This window comes from Vipera berus (genome assembly GCF_964194415.1).
Source record: "Vipera berus genome assembly, chromosome: 2".
In the NCBI taxonomy this organism is placed as follows: domain Eukaryota; kingdom Metazoa; phylum Chordata; class Lepidosauria; order Squamata; family Viperidae; genus Vipera; species Vipera berus.
The window spans coordinates 150,627,441-150,644,344 of NC_138203.1; the positions used below are offsets into that span (position 1 = coordinate 150,627,441).

The 16,904-nt window shown below is 48.8% G+C and overlaps 1 protein-coding gene across 3 annotated transcripts in view; it reads right to left on the reverse strand.

Moving 5' to 3' along the window:
- ASIC1 (acid sensing ion channel subunit 1) overlaps positions 1 to 16,904 on the reverse strand; it is a gene marked incomplete at its 5' end in the record, with an annotated part of 201,944 nt that overhangs the window by 12,155 nt on the left and 172,885 nt on the right. For 2 of the 3 annotated variants that reach the window (XM_081321857.1, XM_081321855.1), the window contains one exon: positions 643 to 793. In XM_081321857.1, coding sequence (XP_081177983.1) covers positions 643 to 793 — 151 coding nt within the window. Of the gene's footprint in view, positions 1 to 642; positions 905 to 16,904 lie in introns of all 3 variants that reach the window. The other variant, XM_081321856.1, reaches the window with a different exon arrangement.

Below are 16,904 nucleotides of genomic sequence, written 5' to 3' on the forward strand. Positions count from 1 at the left end.
TCAAAATACCCAAAGTTTCACAGAAGCCAGTCTTCCTCCCTACTAAGGCAAAGGTCGAGATTCAATCCAGGCATACATCCAGGGATACTAATAGCTTTTTTGTTAAAAAACCAGGCAGAACTCACCCATCTCTCTCTCTCTCTCTCTCTCTCTCTCTCTCTCTCTCTCTCTCTCTCTCTCTCTCTCTCTCTCTCTCCCCTCCCTCCCTAGAAATTGAAAGCCAGCTAGGAATGCAAACATGCTTTCCATGTAGCCTCTTGATGACCTTTGATTAGGGACTCTGGCTTCACCCCCTCCTGCAGTTTGAAAAAAAAAAATTCTCCCTTAACAGAACAAAATGCTATTTCTGGATAAGAAGCTGCTACCTGTTTGGCATTGCTGATCTGGTTGCTATGGTGAGCAGGACAGGAGCGAAGAGGGGGAGGCTGAGGCAACAGGTGTGGAAAGGCAAGATGAGGATGCCAGGAGGTTGTGCAAGTCTAGGAAATGATTGAATGGAGGGAGACTTGGAGGAGGGGAGGGGGAGGTTTGGCAAATTGAGGCTGCCTAGGGATGGGTAGTGCAGAGTGATGCATGAGGGATTCTGTCATGAGGAGAAATGAGAAACTGATGCAGGGATAGGGAAGGAGGAAGCGTTTTTACCTGTCTCTCCCCAGACTGGAAGGTATTCATCCTGTTGAATGTCCAGCATGATCTCCAAGCCATTGCCGGTGCCCCCCTTCATGGTGACCAGGGGTGGCTTGTCAGACTGGCCAGAATTGAAGGTGTAGCACTTTCCGTAGCGGGTAAAAACCTGTGGAGGAGAAAAAGTAGGGTTAGGATAGGAGCTTGTCACTTCCTCTGGAGGCCAGCGGGCTCTCCTAGCCTTGATAACCAAGAGTAAGCCAGAAGAGAAGAGCATAACCTGCAGCATTGTCACATTGTGTCTTTCAACGAGTGTAATAAGTGCACTCTTTGGGCCCGGTGGACACAACTGGAACTTGGGAACATATTGTGGCACTCTTGCAAAATGGCTGCTGGGGGAGAGGCTTGCCCAGTTACAGAATGGTTGCCACAAGCCTTGATTTGCTAGAACAGATGGGGGCCCTTTTATGACTCGTGGACTTCAGCCAGCATGTCTATCTCAGGAATTCTGGGAGTTGAAGTCCACAAGTCATAAAAGGGCCATAGTTCCCGACCCCTGTGCTAGAATGATATCAGTCACTCCCTTCAACCCCTTCAGACACATTAGAAAGCTTTTGAGGCCCATTCTGGATATGCTCGCAGTGATCATATGTTCTTTATTACAAAGGACAGTCTTTGCTTTCCTGAAAGCTGTGATTTAAATTTATTTATTTTTCAAAAACTCATTTTTGTCCCTTAATTTGGTCATTTAACTTTTACCACACAAATGGTTCCACTTAATGCACAGTCTTTCACGTTCAGATAAAAAAATATGGAAATTGAACTGTCTTTTTAAAACCAATAGATATATTCTGTTTGATTTTAGCTATATTTATTATATTATGCATTTTTGTGAAGTTTTTCTTGATCTTGCACTTGAATTTTCCTTTGTAAGGCAAAGTTAGAAATATAAACAATTTAATTTTTTTTATCCTTACAAACCTCTTTCAGATCTGTCTCCTTTTCAGGTTTGCCTTTATTTTTTTCCAAGAAAACATGGTCTCTGTAGACATAGTAAAGGTAAAGGTAAAGGTTCCCCCGCACATGCATGCTAGTCGTTTCCGACTCTAGGGGCCGGTGCTCATCTCCATTTCAAAGCCGAAGAGCCAGCGCTTTTCCGAGGACGTCTCCGTGGTCATGTGGCTGGCATGACTAGACGCCAAAGGTGCATGGAACACTGTTACCTTCCCACCGTAGTGGTCCCTATTTTTCTACTTGCATTTTTACGTGCTTTCGAACTGCTAGGTTGGCAGAAGCTGGAACGAGTAACAGGCGCTCACTCTGCTACGTGGCACTTGGGATTCGACCCGCCAAAATGCCGACCTTCTGATCGATAAGCTCAGCGTCCTAACCCACTGAGCCACTGCGTCTGTAGACATACTTGGAAATAAAAATGATGTTGGGCCCCAACTCTTTCCTTTGTAATATCTTGCTGCCAGCTTCCCTTTAAAAACATTATTCTTTTTAAAATGCCAAGGAGCAAAGGAAGAGATGTCTGAGGGCACAGTGGCAATCTGGATACCCCCCTAGGGACTCCCTTTCCCAGTTCCTCCTACTTTGGAGCCAGTCAATTCAACTGTGAAACCAGTGGAAAACAGTTAAGAATCAAAGACACAAGTTACTGAAAAATCATATCCATTTGCTTGTTAGGCATAGGGAATGTGCTGGATTGGAAGTCAAAAAGTGCCATGCATAGAAGGAGCAGACAGGATTAATTTACGACACAGGAAGCTAACTATGTCTGATGAGTTCTTTTAAGGAAATGTCGCCCCTGTGGGGGTCTTACATCCTTCAGTACGAACAACAACAATAACAACAGCAAATCACAGTGAAAGTGAACAAATGCAAGCTCTGCTGAGTGTATTCACTGGTTGCAACCTTCTTTAAAGGACAGACTCTGCCCTGCTGGCATTTACACTCATCCGCTGCTGGGTAATTCATCTTTTACAGGTGGCCAAATAAAAGTCCCTGCCAAGCAATTCATATAACAAATAGCTTAAGAAATAACATTTGGCAACTTACTCTTGCTTTTGCCTTGTTGGCATATTTGAGCCAAATTCTTGAAAGAATAAAATTCAGAGACAGACTGGGACAGACCATTCTGCATAAAGCCACGAAGGAAATATGTAAGGTCTCTTTTTCTGCCCTCCCAAACAGGCAGCCTGTCTATTTATATATATATATATATATATATATATATATATGTGTGTGTGTGTCATAATTTGCCTTTTCCTTCTGCCGAGGTCTATAGAGTACTTGTAGCATGTTGCCATAGAAAGCCTGCTTGGTGTAATGCTTAAGGCACCAGGCTGGAAGACTGGGAGTTCTAATTCTGCCTTAGGTGCAAAGCCAGCTGGGTAACCTTGGGACAATCACTTTCTCTCAGCCTTAGTATGGAGGCAATATCAAACCACTCTGAAATCTTTGCCAAGAAAATTTCAGGGATTTGTCAGGCAGACACTAAGAATCAGACACAATTGAACAGAAGGGAAAAAGTCTGAAAAAAATGAAGAGGGGACTTTCCCTTCACAGTCCTTGTCTTCAAATTGGTAATATCTTGGTAACTACACATTATAGAGAAATAATTCAACTAACTGAACCCTCTTTTTTGTATTTTTCAGGTTGCTGCTCTGCAGAATTAACTAATACTTTAAATATACTGAGTTTTTAGGAAATAGTGAGCTGTACTATGTATTCGACTGCACTTGATTTTAGAATCCCACAATTCCAGCACTTTCCTTGTCTCTGGTATTAACCATTAAAGTTCACATCCTTGCTCTTGAGTTGAGGATAGAAAGCAAGTATTGATAGTTACTAAGATTCCTGCAAAAACATAAAGATTCAGGTAATTTATACTCATAGAAGAGAATATTTGTAGCCCAGGGTTGAACTGTGGGGTTCCTGGTCCTCTCTGAGTTTAGTTGTTTTCTTGCAGATGTTTCATTATTGAATTAGATAAGATCATCAGTGTTACATTACACTGATGATGTTACCTAGTGTTGTAATAAAACATGTGCAAGAAAACAACCAAGATAAAGGAAGCCCAAGGCCTCATAATTTATACTCATTCTTGCCCTTTTATTAATGAACATTTAGAGAGCTGAATTTTTGTTAGTAGGATCTTTCTCTACACAAATGCTAATGCTTGGCTGTCAAGTAAACAAAATCTTCCCATCCCCTCAAAAAACTCCATGCCCTCCAGAGGTCAGCTGGCATTGACAAAATACATATTACATTTGTATACACAGTGTACATTGGTGCTTCTTAATTTGTTAATCCCAAATTAGCATGGATCATTCAAAGCAGTAAATAATAAAAGGCTATGCTGTATTTTCAGTCATTTAGGAAAATGTGTACATTGGAATGGTAAATTATGGCATAGTTATGAATGATGCATGAATTATAGCAAGTATTTAAATTAATCATTTAATTATTAATAATTATTGAGTTAACTGCTAGCTAGTGACTGCCGCATTTAGAAAGCATTTTGCTATTATTTTTTGTTATGCTTTTAGGATAACCGGTATGGGGGAAAAAAAGATTTGTCTTCTTAAGGAGGTTCAAATAAAATTTTGTATAAAGGTGAATGCCATGAAAAAGAAGATACCCCAGCCAGACAGCATCTCAAGGAAACGTTTGCCTTGACTGTTTGAGTATGTCATGTTACATACCATACTTAGAATTGCAGCATCAGTGATAACCAGTGGCGTAGCGTGGGTTGTCAGCACCCGGGGCAATTTGCGCCCCCTAACCCGGTGACGTCATGGCACCGCCGAAAAGACGCGCCCCGCAGCGGCGTAGACTTTCCAAGAAGAGTCGCGCGCATGCGGGATGCTTCCGGGTCCCTCTCGAGGGCGGCTGGGCGGGGCTCCGACCTGCAAGAGCCGCTGCATTCAAGCTCGCACGTGAGCCCCGCTAAATAAAGCCACGCATGCGCACGAAGCTAGGCCAGCCGGCCGGCGGGTCCGTCTTCGCTCGGCCAAGCCTGCCGGGGCGCCTGCGGGGCGCTTGCGGTTGGCCTGAGCCTGGGCGGAGAGTTGGGCGCTTCTATTTATTTTATTCAGTTTATGTGGCCGCCCATCTCACCTGCCGGACTCGTTTCGCTTTGCAAGAAAGAGCAGCTTGAGAGCGGAGCCAAGCCGACTCTGTGCAGCCCTTGGGGCTCCCTGAGCAGCTCAGTGTGAGCGCGTCCCCCCAGATGTTGCGCCCGGTGCGGCCGGCCCCCCCTGCACCCCCCACGCTATGCCACTGGTGATAACGAAAAAGCAGTTTACAGTATTTCAAAAGGGTTTGTTGCTTTTCCTTCAGCTATTATATCTGCTGAAAAATGGAAAGCGGGGAAAAAGGTGTTACGGTTCTGTGTACCTTTTGAGGAGGGGCCGTATGGTATTATATTTTAACTTGAGGAATGGCTTTGGCTTGTCCTTAGCCTATTGTTATAAAAGACTGTGGTTTGGGAGTAGGTAGCCAGTATGATCTCAGAAGCTCCTTGGGCAGGAACGAAAGAGCAGACTGAGAAATAAATGCTGGGGTCGGTGGGTGACTGTCAGAGCCGTCACTTGTGAGGTCTGAGAGGAAAGCTTGTGTGGTTTGGGGAAAGCCTTTTCCTCACCTTTCTCTTCTTTGAGCTTCTCACTGTCATTTTGTTTGCTTAGATTGCGGAGTCACCTGCCTCAGATCACTGCTTTGGTTAGCATTATCTTTTCCTTCCTCTTTATTTGAGGCTTTGATTTCATTCCCTTCATTCACTGAAGCTGTTGATTCACCCAATTTAGTCTCTTGATGGAGTCCAAGATTTGTTTTATTCATTTGAGGAAGTTCTTTTCAGTTTTTCCTGTCTGGGAGGGCCAATAGCCTCCTGCTATACAGGTCTGAGAGTAGGGCCAGAGTCAACAGCTTGCAGTGACCAGAGGAAGTGAGCTCCATAGGAATTCATTCTCTGTTTCCTGGGGAGAGGAAACAAGATGATGTAGAAGAGGAAGCTTGAGAAAAGAAGGAAAAAACACGGCAGTGGCATCTGGAGACTAAGCTTGAAGACTGACGGTATGAAAATGTTCTTGGAAACTGTGAAGGGCATAGGGCAGGGGTAGGCAACCTCGGCTCTTTTATGACTCATGGACTTCAACTCCCAGAATTCCTGAGTCAGCTGACTCAGGAATTCTGGGAGTTGAAGTCCATGAGTCATAAAAGAGCCGAGGTTGCCTACCCCTGGCATAGGGTATTTGTTTTCCCGCCTGAAATTTGCATGAGCTACAACTACGACAAATTAGAATAACTCTGTTGGGGGAAAAATAGACAGGAAGATTCAGGGCAGCCTATATAGGTGATAAGGAGGATGAAAGATTTTTAGGTGTCAGGCAGGACAGGAGAACATAAAAGCTAATGCCATTTTCTATGCTGAAAGAAAAGAACAGGAATGGGAAAGAGTAGAATATATTTAAACCACAGTTCAACTTCAAAAACACAGTCTACATAAATACACTGAAATGCATTTTAAGCCAGACAGCAAAAATACTCAGATAACAATATTTAATAATTCAAATGACTTGTTTTTGATTGGCAAATTATGGATTTTTTGGGGGGAGGACAGGGAACGTTATGTATTTCTTTAATCTGTGGCTGACTACCACAGTCACAAGATTCAGGCCTGCTAAAAGAACTTGTGTGTGTGAATTGGTGACAAGTCTCATCCGGTTCTCCTTCCCTTGTGGTCATCTGGTGTTGCTTTAGAACAAGCCACAACTGTCTATGATCCTGGTGCTTGGGAAGCTATGGTTTGTTTTAGTCACAGCTATGTTCAAGCATTCTAATCTACTGTGTAATTGTAATCTTTGTTTTCATTGTCTATCAATCTTCCCCCAGAGACCTCCTGAGATTGGAGAGGGAACATCTGCAGCAGGAAAATGCCATATTTGTCTAGGTTCCATGTATAGTTTGAACAATAACAGTCCTGGTTTTACAATGTGTATGAAGTCTACATCATGAAGCCTAGTATAAGTTTACCCTTCAATCTTATCTACATGCTGCAATCCCTTTCTCTTTGTTGCTCCATTAAATTGCCATCCACCTCCTTAGTCGAAGGTTCACTATTCAACTCTATGAATTTTTATTTGTTTTGCCTATTGTATTCTGTTTTTAAACTTCAGGATTGGAAAGGAATTGGAATTCCTGGTTAGAACTAGAGAAAGTAACAACACTGGAATGTATAGAAGAATAGCAAAGCCAGGCAGCCTGTATACAGCTAAGGGGGTAAAGGCCAAAAGGCTGTCCGAAATACTAGTATATAAATTCCAAATGCCTGAAGATTAAAAGACATGCTGACCTATAATGTATCAGCTGCTGGCTGTGTGTTTGCATGACTTCTGTTCACATCTCAAAGAAACACACGTTGAAATTCATAGGGTACCCATTGCTATACCCATTCCAATTTCAGTGATCGCAGAAAGAAATAGCAGACTAAAACATACATAACTCTGACCCTTTCCTTTCCACTGGATCCATCAAAATGACAAAAAAAATACACGGTTCAAAGAAGAAGCAAAATTATTATTTTATGTACTCCCAAGTTTCAGATACCACTTCATTTTCTTGCTCTATTCTCAAAAGAGCAGGTTAAATTCTTTTTTCTTTTTCATTTAAGTTAACCCAACTGTTAGCAAAATGCAATACAGTCCCAATCCTCTTTTGTAAGTCCAACTCAAAACACCATCCTGAGAATTAAAAGGCTTATTTTCTGTCATTCTGAAACAGAAAACACACAACTGGAGTCTTGGGAATAAACTGAACATATTTTTTAAAAAAGAAAATTCCCAAACTTTTTGCCTTTGAATTGAGCTTGTTTTGACAATAGTACAGTACGGAAGTGGTTGGCCATTTGCCTTTTAAAGGATCTGGTTGTGATTTCCTAACTTAACATATAGCCTTGTTATTCACTGAGAGCTTGCATTCCAAACTATTGGCTGAACCTGCTTAATTTATTAGTCTAGATAAAGGAGGCTGCCATCTGCTCAGGCTTTCTCTAAAACCAGTGAAAAAATTCACTTCCTAGCCCCATCCATTACATGCACTATCCCAAATATTTGCATCATTGCAGCCCTTGCCTCCTCCCCAAAATTAAAAATGGCTCCTGAAGATCATTTGATTGCCTTATACCCAGTGGTGGGATTCAGTTGGTTCGCACCACTTCGGCAGAACTGGTAGCTAATTTTTTGTTATCCAGGCCCAGAATGGACTTCCGGAAGCGGCATCCACACAGAGAACCGGTTGTTCACCTATTTGAATCCCACCACTGCTTATACCCACACTTTGGTAGTCTGCTGAAATATTAACTTTGCGATTGCAGGACCCAACAGCTGTCCGTTGTCCTCACCAAGAGTCCCCTTTCCCCATCCTGACTTACAGTGGTGAAGTTGTGGGGGCCACAGCGCTCACCCTGAAAGTGGCAGGAGAGCAGCATTTCCTCGAGCTGGTGGCCCAGCCGGTCCAGCAAACGCTGTGTGGATTGCTCCTGTGTTGGCAAGGGGGGCAGATAATGGGAGAAGTCCAGCAGGTTCCCCAACCAGAACCACTGGGGATCCCACAGAAGGGTCTGCACAGCAGGCACTGGCTGCAAGTTTCTGTTGAGGAGACCAAGCCAGTAGCCACTGAGGTGGAGATCCGCTCGACTCATACGACGCAGCAGCACCAGGTTGTTGTTGCAGAGGGTGACAGCAGGGAAGGTCAGGTTGGGGGAGTAGAGAATATGCAGCTTGGTGTGAACAGGCCAAGAAAGCAGATAATGGATGCGGTTGGATGACCAGGTCAACAGCAAGGCCATGGAAGCCAGGACAGCCATCAGCCAAAAGGCACGGTGTGGGCAGGACAGGTAGACTGAGAAGACCTGGTGAAGTCCGTGGAACTTGATTTGCTTCAGGGAAAAGCGAGGTGGGTCTACCACACAGCCATTCCTGCCGTTTTCCATGTTAGCAATTGGAGAGATGGAGAAGCCAGCCTGGGTTGAAGGATGTATCTCTTTAACAAGCTGTATTCTCCTCGTCATCTGAGCTCAGATCCTGCTGCTTTCTTATCTCTATCTCAGTGGCGTTGGACGGTACTGCAAAGAGGTGGGGATGCTGTGAGAGCTGGCTGGCTGAAGGATCAGTAGCCTCTCCTAGCTACAAAGAGACTGTGCGGCTAGGAGGCTGTCTAGCTCATGTACCTAAAGAGCCACCTAGAGCCTGCCAGAGCCAAGACAGGCAGGAGGAAAGCAGGCAATAAAAGGAGAGATGGGGGGGGGGAAGAAAAGGGGAGGGAAAGAAAGAGGAGAAATGGGGGTGTATGGAGATGATTCAGAGGAATCAGCTTGGTTAAGAGGAGGAAGACTTAGCTTAATAATAGAGGAAAGCACAGAAATGAAAGTGGTGTTGGCTGAAAGAAAGAGGAGGGAGAAAGACAGAAAAAATATCACGCAGAGAAAAATGGCACTTAGTTATTTAGAGAGAAATATGCCCGGCAGGCAGCCAAACAAACACAAGTGAAGTTTGGCTTTGATCAGTTCAGTTCATTGAAAGCATATGTTAAACCCCCAATTGTCTTTTATCCAGCATCTATGAGCAATATGTATTCGATTCTCCCTCTTGCAGTTGCCTTGCACTAGCCACCCTCTGCACTGCTCTTTGGAGGTGCTTTCCTGAAAAGGGATGCAATTGTTTGTTAGATTTGCTTCTTTCTGTGCATGCACATAGCTCTATGCCTCTTTTGTCTTAAAATGTGCAAAGGAGGAGGTGAGGAGAGGAGGAGGAGGAGGTGGAGGATGTGGTGGTGAGTGGCTGTTTACATCCCTAACATGGAAATAACGAATAATGTAAAATTGCACAATGCAAGATTGATTTTAAACAACCGGGCAACAGAAAAACACTACAAAGATTCTCCCAATGGAAAGGTAGGCATCTTTATTCGGAAATAAATTCCTATTCTGCCCAATGGGACCTTATGGTTGGTACTGCATCTTCAGCAAGTATTTTAAATACGTAGAAGTTCCATTCTCAAAGAGTTTCAGCAACATCAGAGGCTGAATGTAATATATATCAAAACTATTTTACAACTTCAAAAATATCAGTAGAAGCGCTTTTGATCATGAGACAAAGCTGTTCTTGGCCACCTGAAGATGGAGCTGACAGGAAAGTATTGACCTCTCCCCTTCTGACTAGAAGGGACGCGGTGGCTCAGTGGGTTAGGACGCCGAGCTTGTCGATCAGAAGGTCGGCAGTTTGGCGGGTTGAATCTTGAGTGCCGCATAACAGAGTGAGCGCCTGTTACTCGTCCCAGCTTCTGCCAACCTAGCAGTTCGAAAGTGTTGTGACTCAGGGTCAGCCGGTGGGTTCGGCACCCGGCTCAGATGTATCGGATGACTCAGATGAGGGGGAGGAGGAGGGTGTGGAAGACGAACCGGCTGATGATGGTTTGGAGGCTTTGCAGAGCCCTCAGCCGGGGACCTCTTCTCAGCTGCGTGAGCCCGATAGTGCGGAGGATGATGACCCACAGCTGGCCCTGTTCAAGGACGCCCGACGCAGGAGGCAGTCGAGCAGGAACAAACAAAGAAAGGCTGTGGGACTCCTCGGGAGGAGGCACAGGGAGACCACGCCCTGAACTCTAAATAAAAGGAGTGTTTGGGGAGGGGCTGGTTGCTGAAAGCAACCCTTCTGCTTGAGGATTCAAGTTCCTGTGTTTTGGTTTCTTGTTCTGTTAATTGACTAATAAATCTTGGCAAACGCTTTTTAGCCTTGGACGCTCTCCAGTCTCTACTGTGAATAGGGGTTTGCCTTATTACAAGGCCGGTAGTTGGCTGGTTCAGAACAGTTTGCTTTCAGCCTCCCACCCCTTACTACTACGATGGAGCAGCTTCTTGCCGAGAATGCTCAGCTCACCCAGCAACTCACTTTGCTGGCAGCTCAGGTGGCTCAACTGCAAGCTCAGGTACATGCTGCACCCCCACCCAGGAGGAAATGTCAGATAGCAATGCCGGATAAATTTGCTGGCAATCCAGAACTGTTTCCTGCCTTCCTGGGACAATGCCAGCTTTTTATCAGCGTGAGAGCAGCTGATTTCCCCACTGACCGAGATAAGGTGGGATTCGTGTTGAGCCTTCTGTCGGGGGATGCAGCTCGTTGGGGCACGCCTCTGCTGGCACAGCCTAGCCCTTTGTTGGATAACTTTGGGGGGTTTTGTGACCATATGCGCCTCATGTACGAGGACCCAATTAAGGCGCAGACCGCCACCCGACGCCTGAAAGCTTTGAGGCAGGGTCAGCGCCCCCTGCAGGCCTATATCAGCGATTTCCGGCTGCTTAGCCAGGATTCCGCCTGGAATGAGGCTGCGCTCGTGGATGCCTTCCAGGATGGCTTGTCGGAGGAGATGTTGGATGAGCTGGCCCGCGTGGACATTCCCTCAGACCTGAATGGGCTGATCCATCTTTGTCTGCGGATCGATGCCCGGCTGCAGCAGCGAAAGAGTCGCCGTGCCACCCCACAGACCCCTGCCGCCCCTGTTGTGCGTGAGCCCCCAGTCCAGAGGGAGGAGCCAATGGAGCTGGGTGCTGCCAGGTCCCGTCTATCGGTGACGGAAATGGACAGACGACGATCGGGGGGGTTGTGTTTTTACTGTGGGGACCCTGGACATTTGGCCGCTTCTTGCCCAAAGAAGCGTCAGCGGGCGTCAGTGACCAAGCCGGCCCCGAGAAAGTCCCCTGCTTTGCTGTCGGGAAACGGCCCGAGCCCGATCTAGACGGTGTGATAGATCGGGCGACCCACAACGACCACGCCGAGCGACGCCGTTCCGACAGTGCCTGTGAACCTCCACGGCATTTGATTTTGGAGGCACGTCTGATCCTTCCTGGCAAGCCAGAGGGGATTCCGGTCCATGCCTTAATTGACTCTGGGGCTACCACTAACTTCATGGACTCGGCCTTCGTGGCCAAATGGGCTGTTCCCCAGTGTCCGGTGGATCCGCCCATGCTAGTGGAGACTATTGATGGTCGAGTGCTCCTGTCCGGGCCTATTACGGCCGCCACGCAACCAGTGTGTATGGCCATCAGTTCCCATGTGGAGGCCATCCAGTTCTACATCACTTCGGATCTGCACTTCCCCGTGGTCTTGGGACTGGCGTGGCTCCGGGCGCATGATCCACAGATCTATTGGTCTCAGAACTTGGTCACCTTCCCGAGTTTGCAGTGCGTGGACCACACCCGCCATATCTGTGCCGGCCAGGTGGAGGGTTCCTCAGGGGTTTCCTTGCCTCCCGAACTGTCCGACTTTGCTGATGTGTTCAGCGAGTCAGAGGCGGACCAATTACCCCCGCACAGGCCCTACGACTGTTCCATTGATCTAGTCCCTGATGCGCCTCTCCCAGTGGGGCGGTTGTACTCCATGTCGGAGCCCGAGTTGGCTGCATTGCGGGACTTCCTGACAAAGAATTTGGCTCGTGGTTTCATCCGGCCCTCGTCCTCGCCAGTGTCTGCGCCCGTGCTCTTCGTCAAAAAGAAGTCGGGCGAGCTACGGCTTTGCTGTGACTACCGGAAACTCAACGCCATCACGGTGCGTAACCGCTACCCGCTGCCCCTCATCCCCGAGCTCTTGGACCGACTCCGGGAGGCTAAGATCTTCACGAAACTGGACCTGCGTGGAGCTTACAACCTCGTCAGGGTTCGGCCGGGTGATGAGTGGAAGACGGCGTTTGGTACTCGCTATGGACATTTCGAGTACACGGTGATGCCGTTTGGCCTGACCAACGCCCCCGCTGTGTTTCAGCATTTTATGAACGACATCTTTCGAGATCTGTTGGACCAGTTTGTCGTGATTTACCTGGACGACATCCTGATTTACTCCCCGTCGCGTGAGGCGCACCATCAGCATCTCCGTCAGGTCCTGCAGCGCCTCCGGAAACATCGGCTGTTTGCCAAGTTGGAGAAGTGCCAGTTCTACCAGGTGACCATCGATTTCCTGGGTCACCGCATTTCTCCTGAGGGCATCGCCATGGAACCGAGTAAAGTTGAGTCGTTGCAGAGTTGGCAACCCCCGCGTCGCGTGAAGGACGTTCAGCGACTTCTTGGATTTGCCAACTACTATCGGACATTCATCCCTGGCTTTGCTGCCTTGACAGCCCCCCTCACCCGGCTCCTGCAGAAGAAGTCTCGGTTCCAGTGGAATGCCCCCGAACAACAGGCGTTCCAAGCTTTGAAGGACGCCTTCATGAAGGAGCCCATCTTGAAGCATCCTGACCCGCAACGGCCGTTTGTCGTGGAGGCGGACGCCTCCGACATTGCCATTGGGGCCGTGTTACTCCAGGCAGTGACGCCCAACGGTACCCTTTTCCCTTGCGCGTATCACTCTCGGAAATTGAATCCCTCGGAGCGCAACTATACCATCTGGGAGAAGGAGCTGCTGGCCATCAAGGCGGCGTTCGAGGCTTGGAGGCATCATCTGGAGGGGGCGCGGCATCAAATCGAGGTCCGGACGGACCACAAGAATCTGGAAAGCCTGCAGACCGCTCGGAATTTGAACCAACGCCAGATCCGGTGGTCCCTCTTCTTTGCGAGGTTTGACTTCCGGGTGCGGTACATACCAAGCGGGCACAACCAGAGAGCGGATGCTCTGTCCAGGAAGCCCGAGTACACCCGAGTGGAAGACAAGCTTCCGCCCAGGACAGTGATCCCCGTCGAGTCTTTTGCTGCGGTGCGGGAGCCGGTGGATATACGGGCTCGGATCCGGGAGGCGCAGCAGCAGGAGGCGTGGGTGGCTCAGCGGAAGGAAGAGGTGGGGCCAGATTCGCCTTGGTCGGTCACGGATGGACTCCTGTATTATCGTGACCGGCTCTATGTTCCAGGAGGGCCACTCAGGGGACTCGTCCTCAGCCAGTGTCATGATAACCCGGCTGCGGGGCATTTTGGCCTGTTCAAGACTCTGAACCTGGTCTCCCGTACCTTCTGGTGGCCCCGAGTCCGACACGACGTCCAGTCTTATGTCACCTCCTGCATCCCATGCAGGCAGGCCAAGTCAGCGACAGGGGCCCCGCCTGGTTTACTGCAGCCTTTGCCAACACCCAAGAGACCCTGGGGGGCTGTGTCCATGGACTTTTTGACGGATCTACCCCCATCCTCCGGCTTCACGACAGTGTTTGTGGTGGTGGACATGCTGACCAAGATGGCGCACTTCATCCCCTGTCGCGGCTTACCGTCAGCTCGCGCCACTAGTCGCATGTTCATCCAACAGGTGTTCCGGCTGCACGGCCTTCCCGATAGAGTCGTCTCCGATAGGGGGGCCCAGTTTACAGCCCGCTTCTGGCAGGAGTTGATGCGGGCGTTGGACATTAAGGTTTGCCTCTCGTCCGCGCATCATCCTCAGACCGACGGGGGTACCGAGAAGGTCATCGGCATCTTAGAGCAGTATCTGCGCTGCTACATCAACCTGCAGCAGGACAATTGGGTGGACTATTTGGCCATAGCCGAGTTTGCTTTTAACAACTCGCAGCACACCTCCACGCAGATGACACCGTTCTTGGCCAACGTGGGTTATCACCCCCGGTTTTTCCCCCTTTCTCATGTGGACTCACCGGAGCCGGCAGCGAACGAATTCATGGCGGAGTTACAGGCGATCCATCGGTTGGTGCGACGGCAGCTGGAGAAGGCCAAGGCCGACTACAAGAGGTTCGCCGATCGGTCGAGAAGGGATACGCCTCCACTATCGGTGGGGGATCGGGTCTGGCTGTCCACCAGGAACCTACCATCCACTCGGCCGGCGAGGAAGCTGGACCATCGTTACCTTGGACCGTTCCCAGTCGAGGCCGTCATCAACCCGGTCGCCTATCGTTTAACTCTGCCACGTTCCCTGCGCGTGCACCCCGTCTTCCATCGGTCCTTGTTGGTCCCCGAACAACCGGCTTGTCCACTTCGCCAAGCGGAACCTCCCCCATCAGGACCCCGTGATGGCGGCAGCACCCCCGAGTACGAGGTCGCCAGCATCCGGGATTCCCGCTGGCTGAAAGGTCGCTTCCAGTACCTGATCGAGTGGAAAGGGTACGGGCCGGAGGACTTCACATGGGAAGACGCGACCGCCGTTCATGCCCCTGCGTTGGTGACTGCTTTTCACGAACAGTTCCCATCCCGACCGCATCCGGATCGGCAGACCCGGGGGAAGGGCCCTGCGGTGCGGGATAGTGTTGTGACTCAGGGTCAGCCGGTGGGTTCGGCACCCGGCTCAGATGTATCGGATGACTCAGATGAGGGGGAGGAGGAGGGTGTGGAAGACGAACCGGCTGATGATGGTTTGGAGGCTTTGCAGAGCCCTCAGCCGGGGACCTCTTCTCAGCTGCGTGAGCCCGATAGTGCGGAGGATGATGACCCACAGCTGGCCCTGTTCAAGGACGCCCGACGCAGGAGGCAGTCGAGCAGGAACAAACAAAGAAAGGCTGTGGGACTCCTCGGGAGGAGGCACAGGGAGACCACGCCCTGAACTCTAAATAAAAGGAGTGTTTGGGGAGGGGCTGGTTGCTGAAAGCAACCCTTCTGCTTGAGGATTCAAGTTCCTGTGTTTTGGTTTCTTGTTCTGTTAATTGACTAATAAATCTTGGCAAACGCTTTTTAGCCTTGGACGCTCTCCAGTCTCTACTGTGAATAGGGGTTTGCCTTATTACAAGGCCGGTAGTTGGCTGGTTCAGAACAGAAAGCACGTAAAAAGGCAAGTAGAAAAATAGGGACCACCACGGTGGGAAGGTAACAGCGTTCCGTGCGCCTTTGGCGTCTAGTCATGCCGGCCACATGACCACGGAGATGTCCTCGGACAAGCGCTGGCTCTTCGGCTTTGAAACGGAGATGAGCACCGGCCCCTAGAGTTGGAAACGACTAGCAGGCATGTGCGGGGGAACCTTTACCTTTACCTTTTTACCTTCTGACTAGAAGGCAGGGTTCAAATGTTTCTCGCCTTCCAGCTGTGTCTGACCCCTGCTCCATCATCTAACCTTAGCTTTGCCTTCGGCAACCGAGGAAGGCTTCCCATTAGCTCCATTTTAGGCTGTAGGATTAGAAGAGAGAGAGAGAAAAGGAAAGAGCGAGGGAGAGGAACACTTAGCAAGAAACAAAATGCAGAAACCGAAGAGATATGGCGTAAATGCTCATGTGCTGGCCTGGTGAACAGGGACAAAGACACCAGCTCCTTTGTCACAAGCGTGGACCGGTTGGGAAGCGGCAGTAGAAAAGAGAGCAGGAGAAGGAAGCTCTAGCTAGGTTCTCTTCCCAGAGCAAGCAAGGATAGCGAACTCATGGCTGTTTTTCTGCCACCCCCTTTTTCTCCCCAGCAGACTCACTTAAGCCGCACCAGCTGCATAGAGCTTAGGAGGACCGGCTGGAATGAGCAGAAATGCCTGCTCCCTTCTCCCTCAGCAGCAGCAGAGTGGAGTCCAGCCACAGTTCTGCCCTCCAGGGTGAGGCTGATAATGAGGCCTGGGCAGGTAAAGGAATGGGTTGCTCCAACTGGGGTGCCTCCACCCCCAACCCCTCCGAAGACGTCTTTGAGCCATCTCAGACTCCTCCAATGTGGGTGTGAGATATTATTGGGATTCTGGAAAAATAGCGAGAAGAAGGTTAACTGCAAGAGAGGAGAACGTCCTCTTATAAAGGGCAGCTGCAACAAGCCTGGGAAGAAGCGATTCGAATTGTTTAGAGCTACTTTGTCTTAACGGAGTCTCTATTAAGTGAGGACTGCAAGTTACTGCAGCAGGTTCTAAGAAGCTAATCCCTGGACTTGGGTATACAGAAAGCTACTACCAATAGCACCAATAGCTGGGGGGTGGGGGGTGGAAGGAGGCCAGAGGGAGCACCAAGTTATCGTCCCCAACACTTCTAAGCTAGGTTTGAGATTGCCAATTTTTCCCCCTAAAGATTTCCTTTGCTAAAATATCAGCAAGCAATGATTAAAACTAAGAATCTTCAAGCTTCTAAACAAGTTCCTCAGACACCGGTTGTTCAGGATGGAGACGATGAGGTCCATCATACCAGGCATCCAGAAAACATCTATAAATCTGTTGGATACTTATTGGCACATCTCTATCAGATGAGCACACCAGAGACTCCTCAGATCCAAGGTTGGAAAAGGAGCAACAGCAGTTTGAAGCTCTTCCCTTTGGTGTAACTTCGGCACTCTGTGTTTACTCAAAGGATTGCTAATCTGATAGACAACCTGAACACTTAAGTGTCTGTAATGTCTGCCTATCTA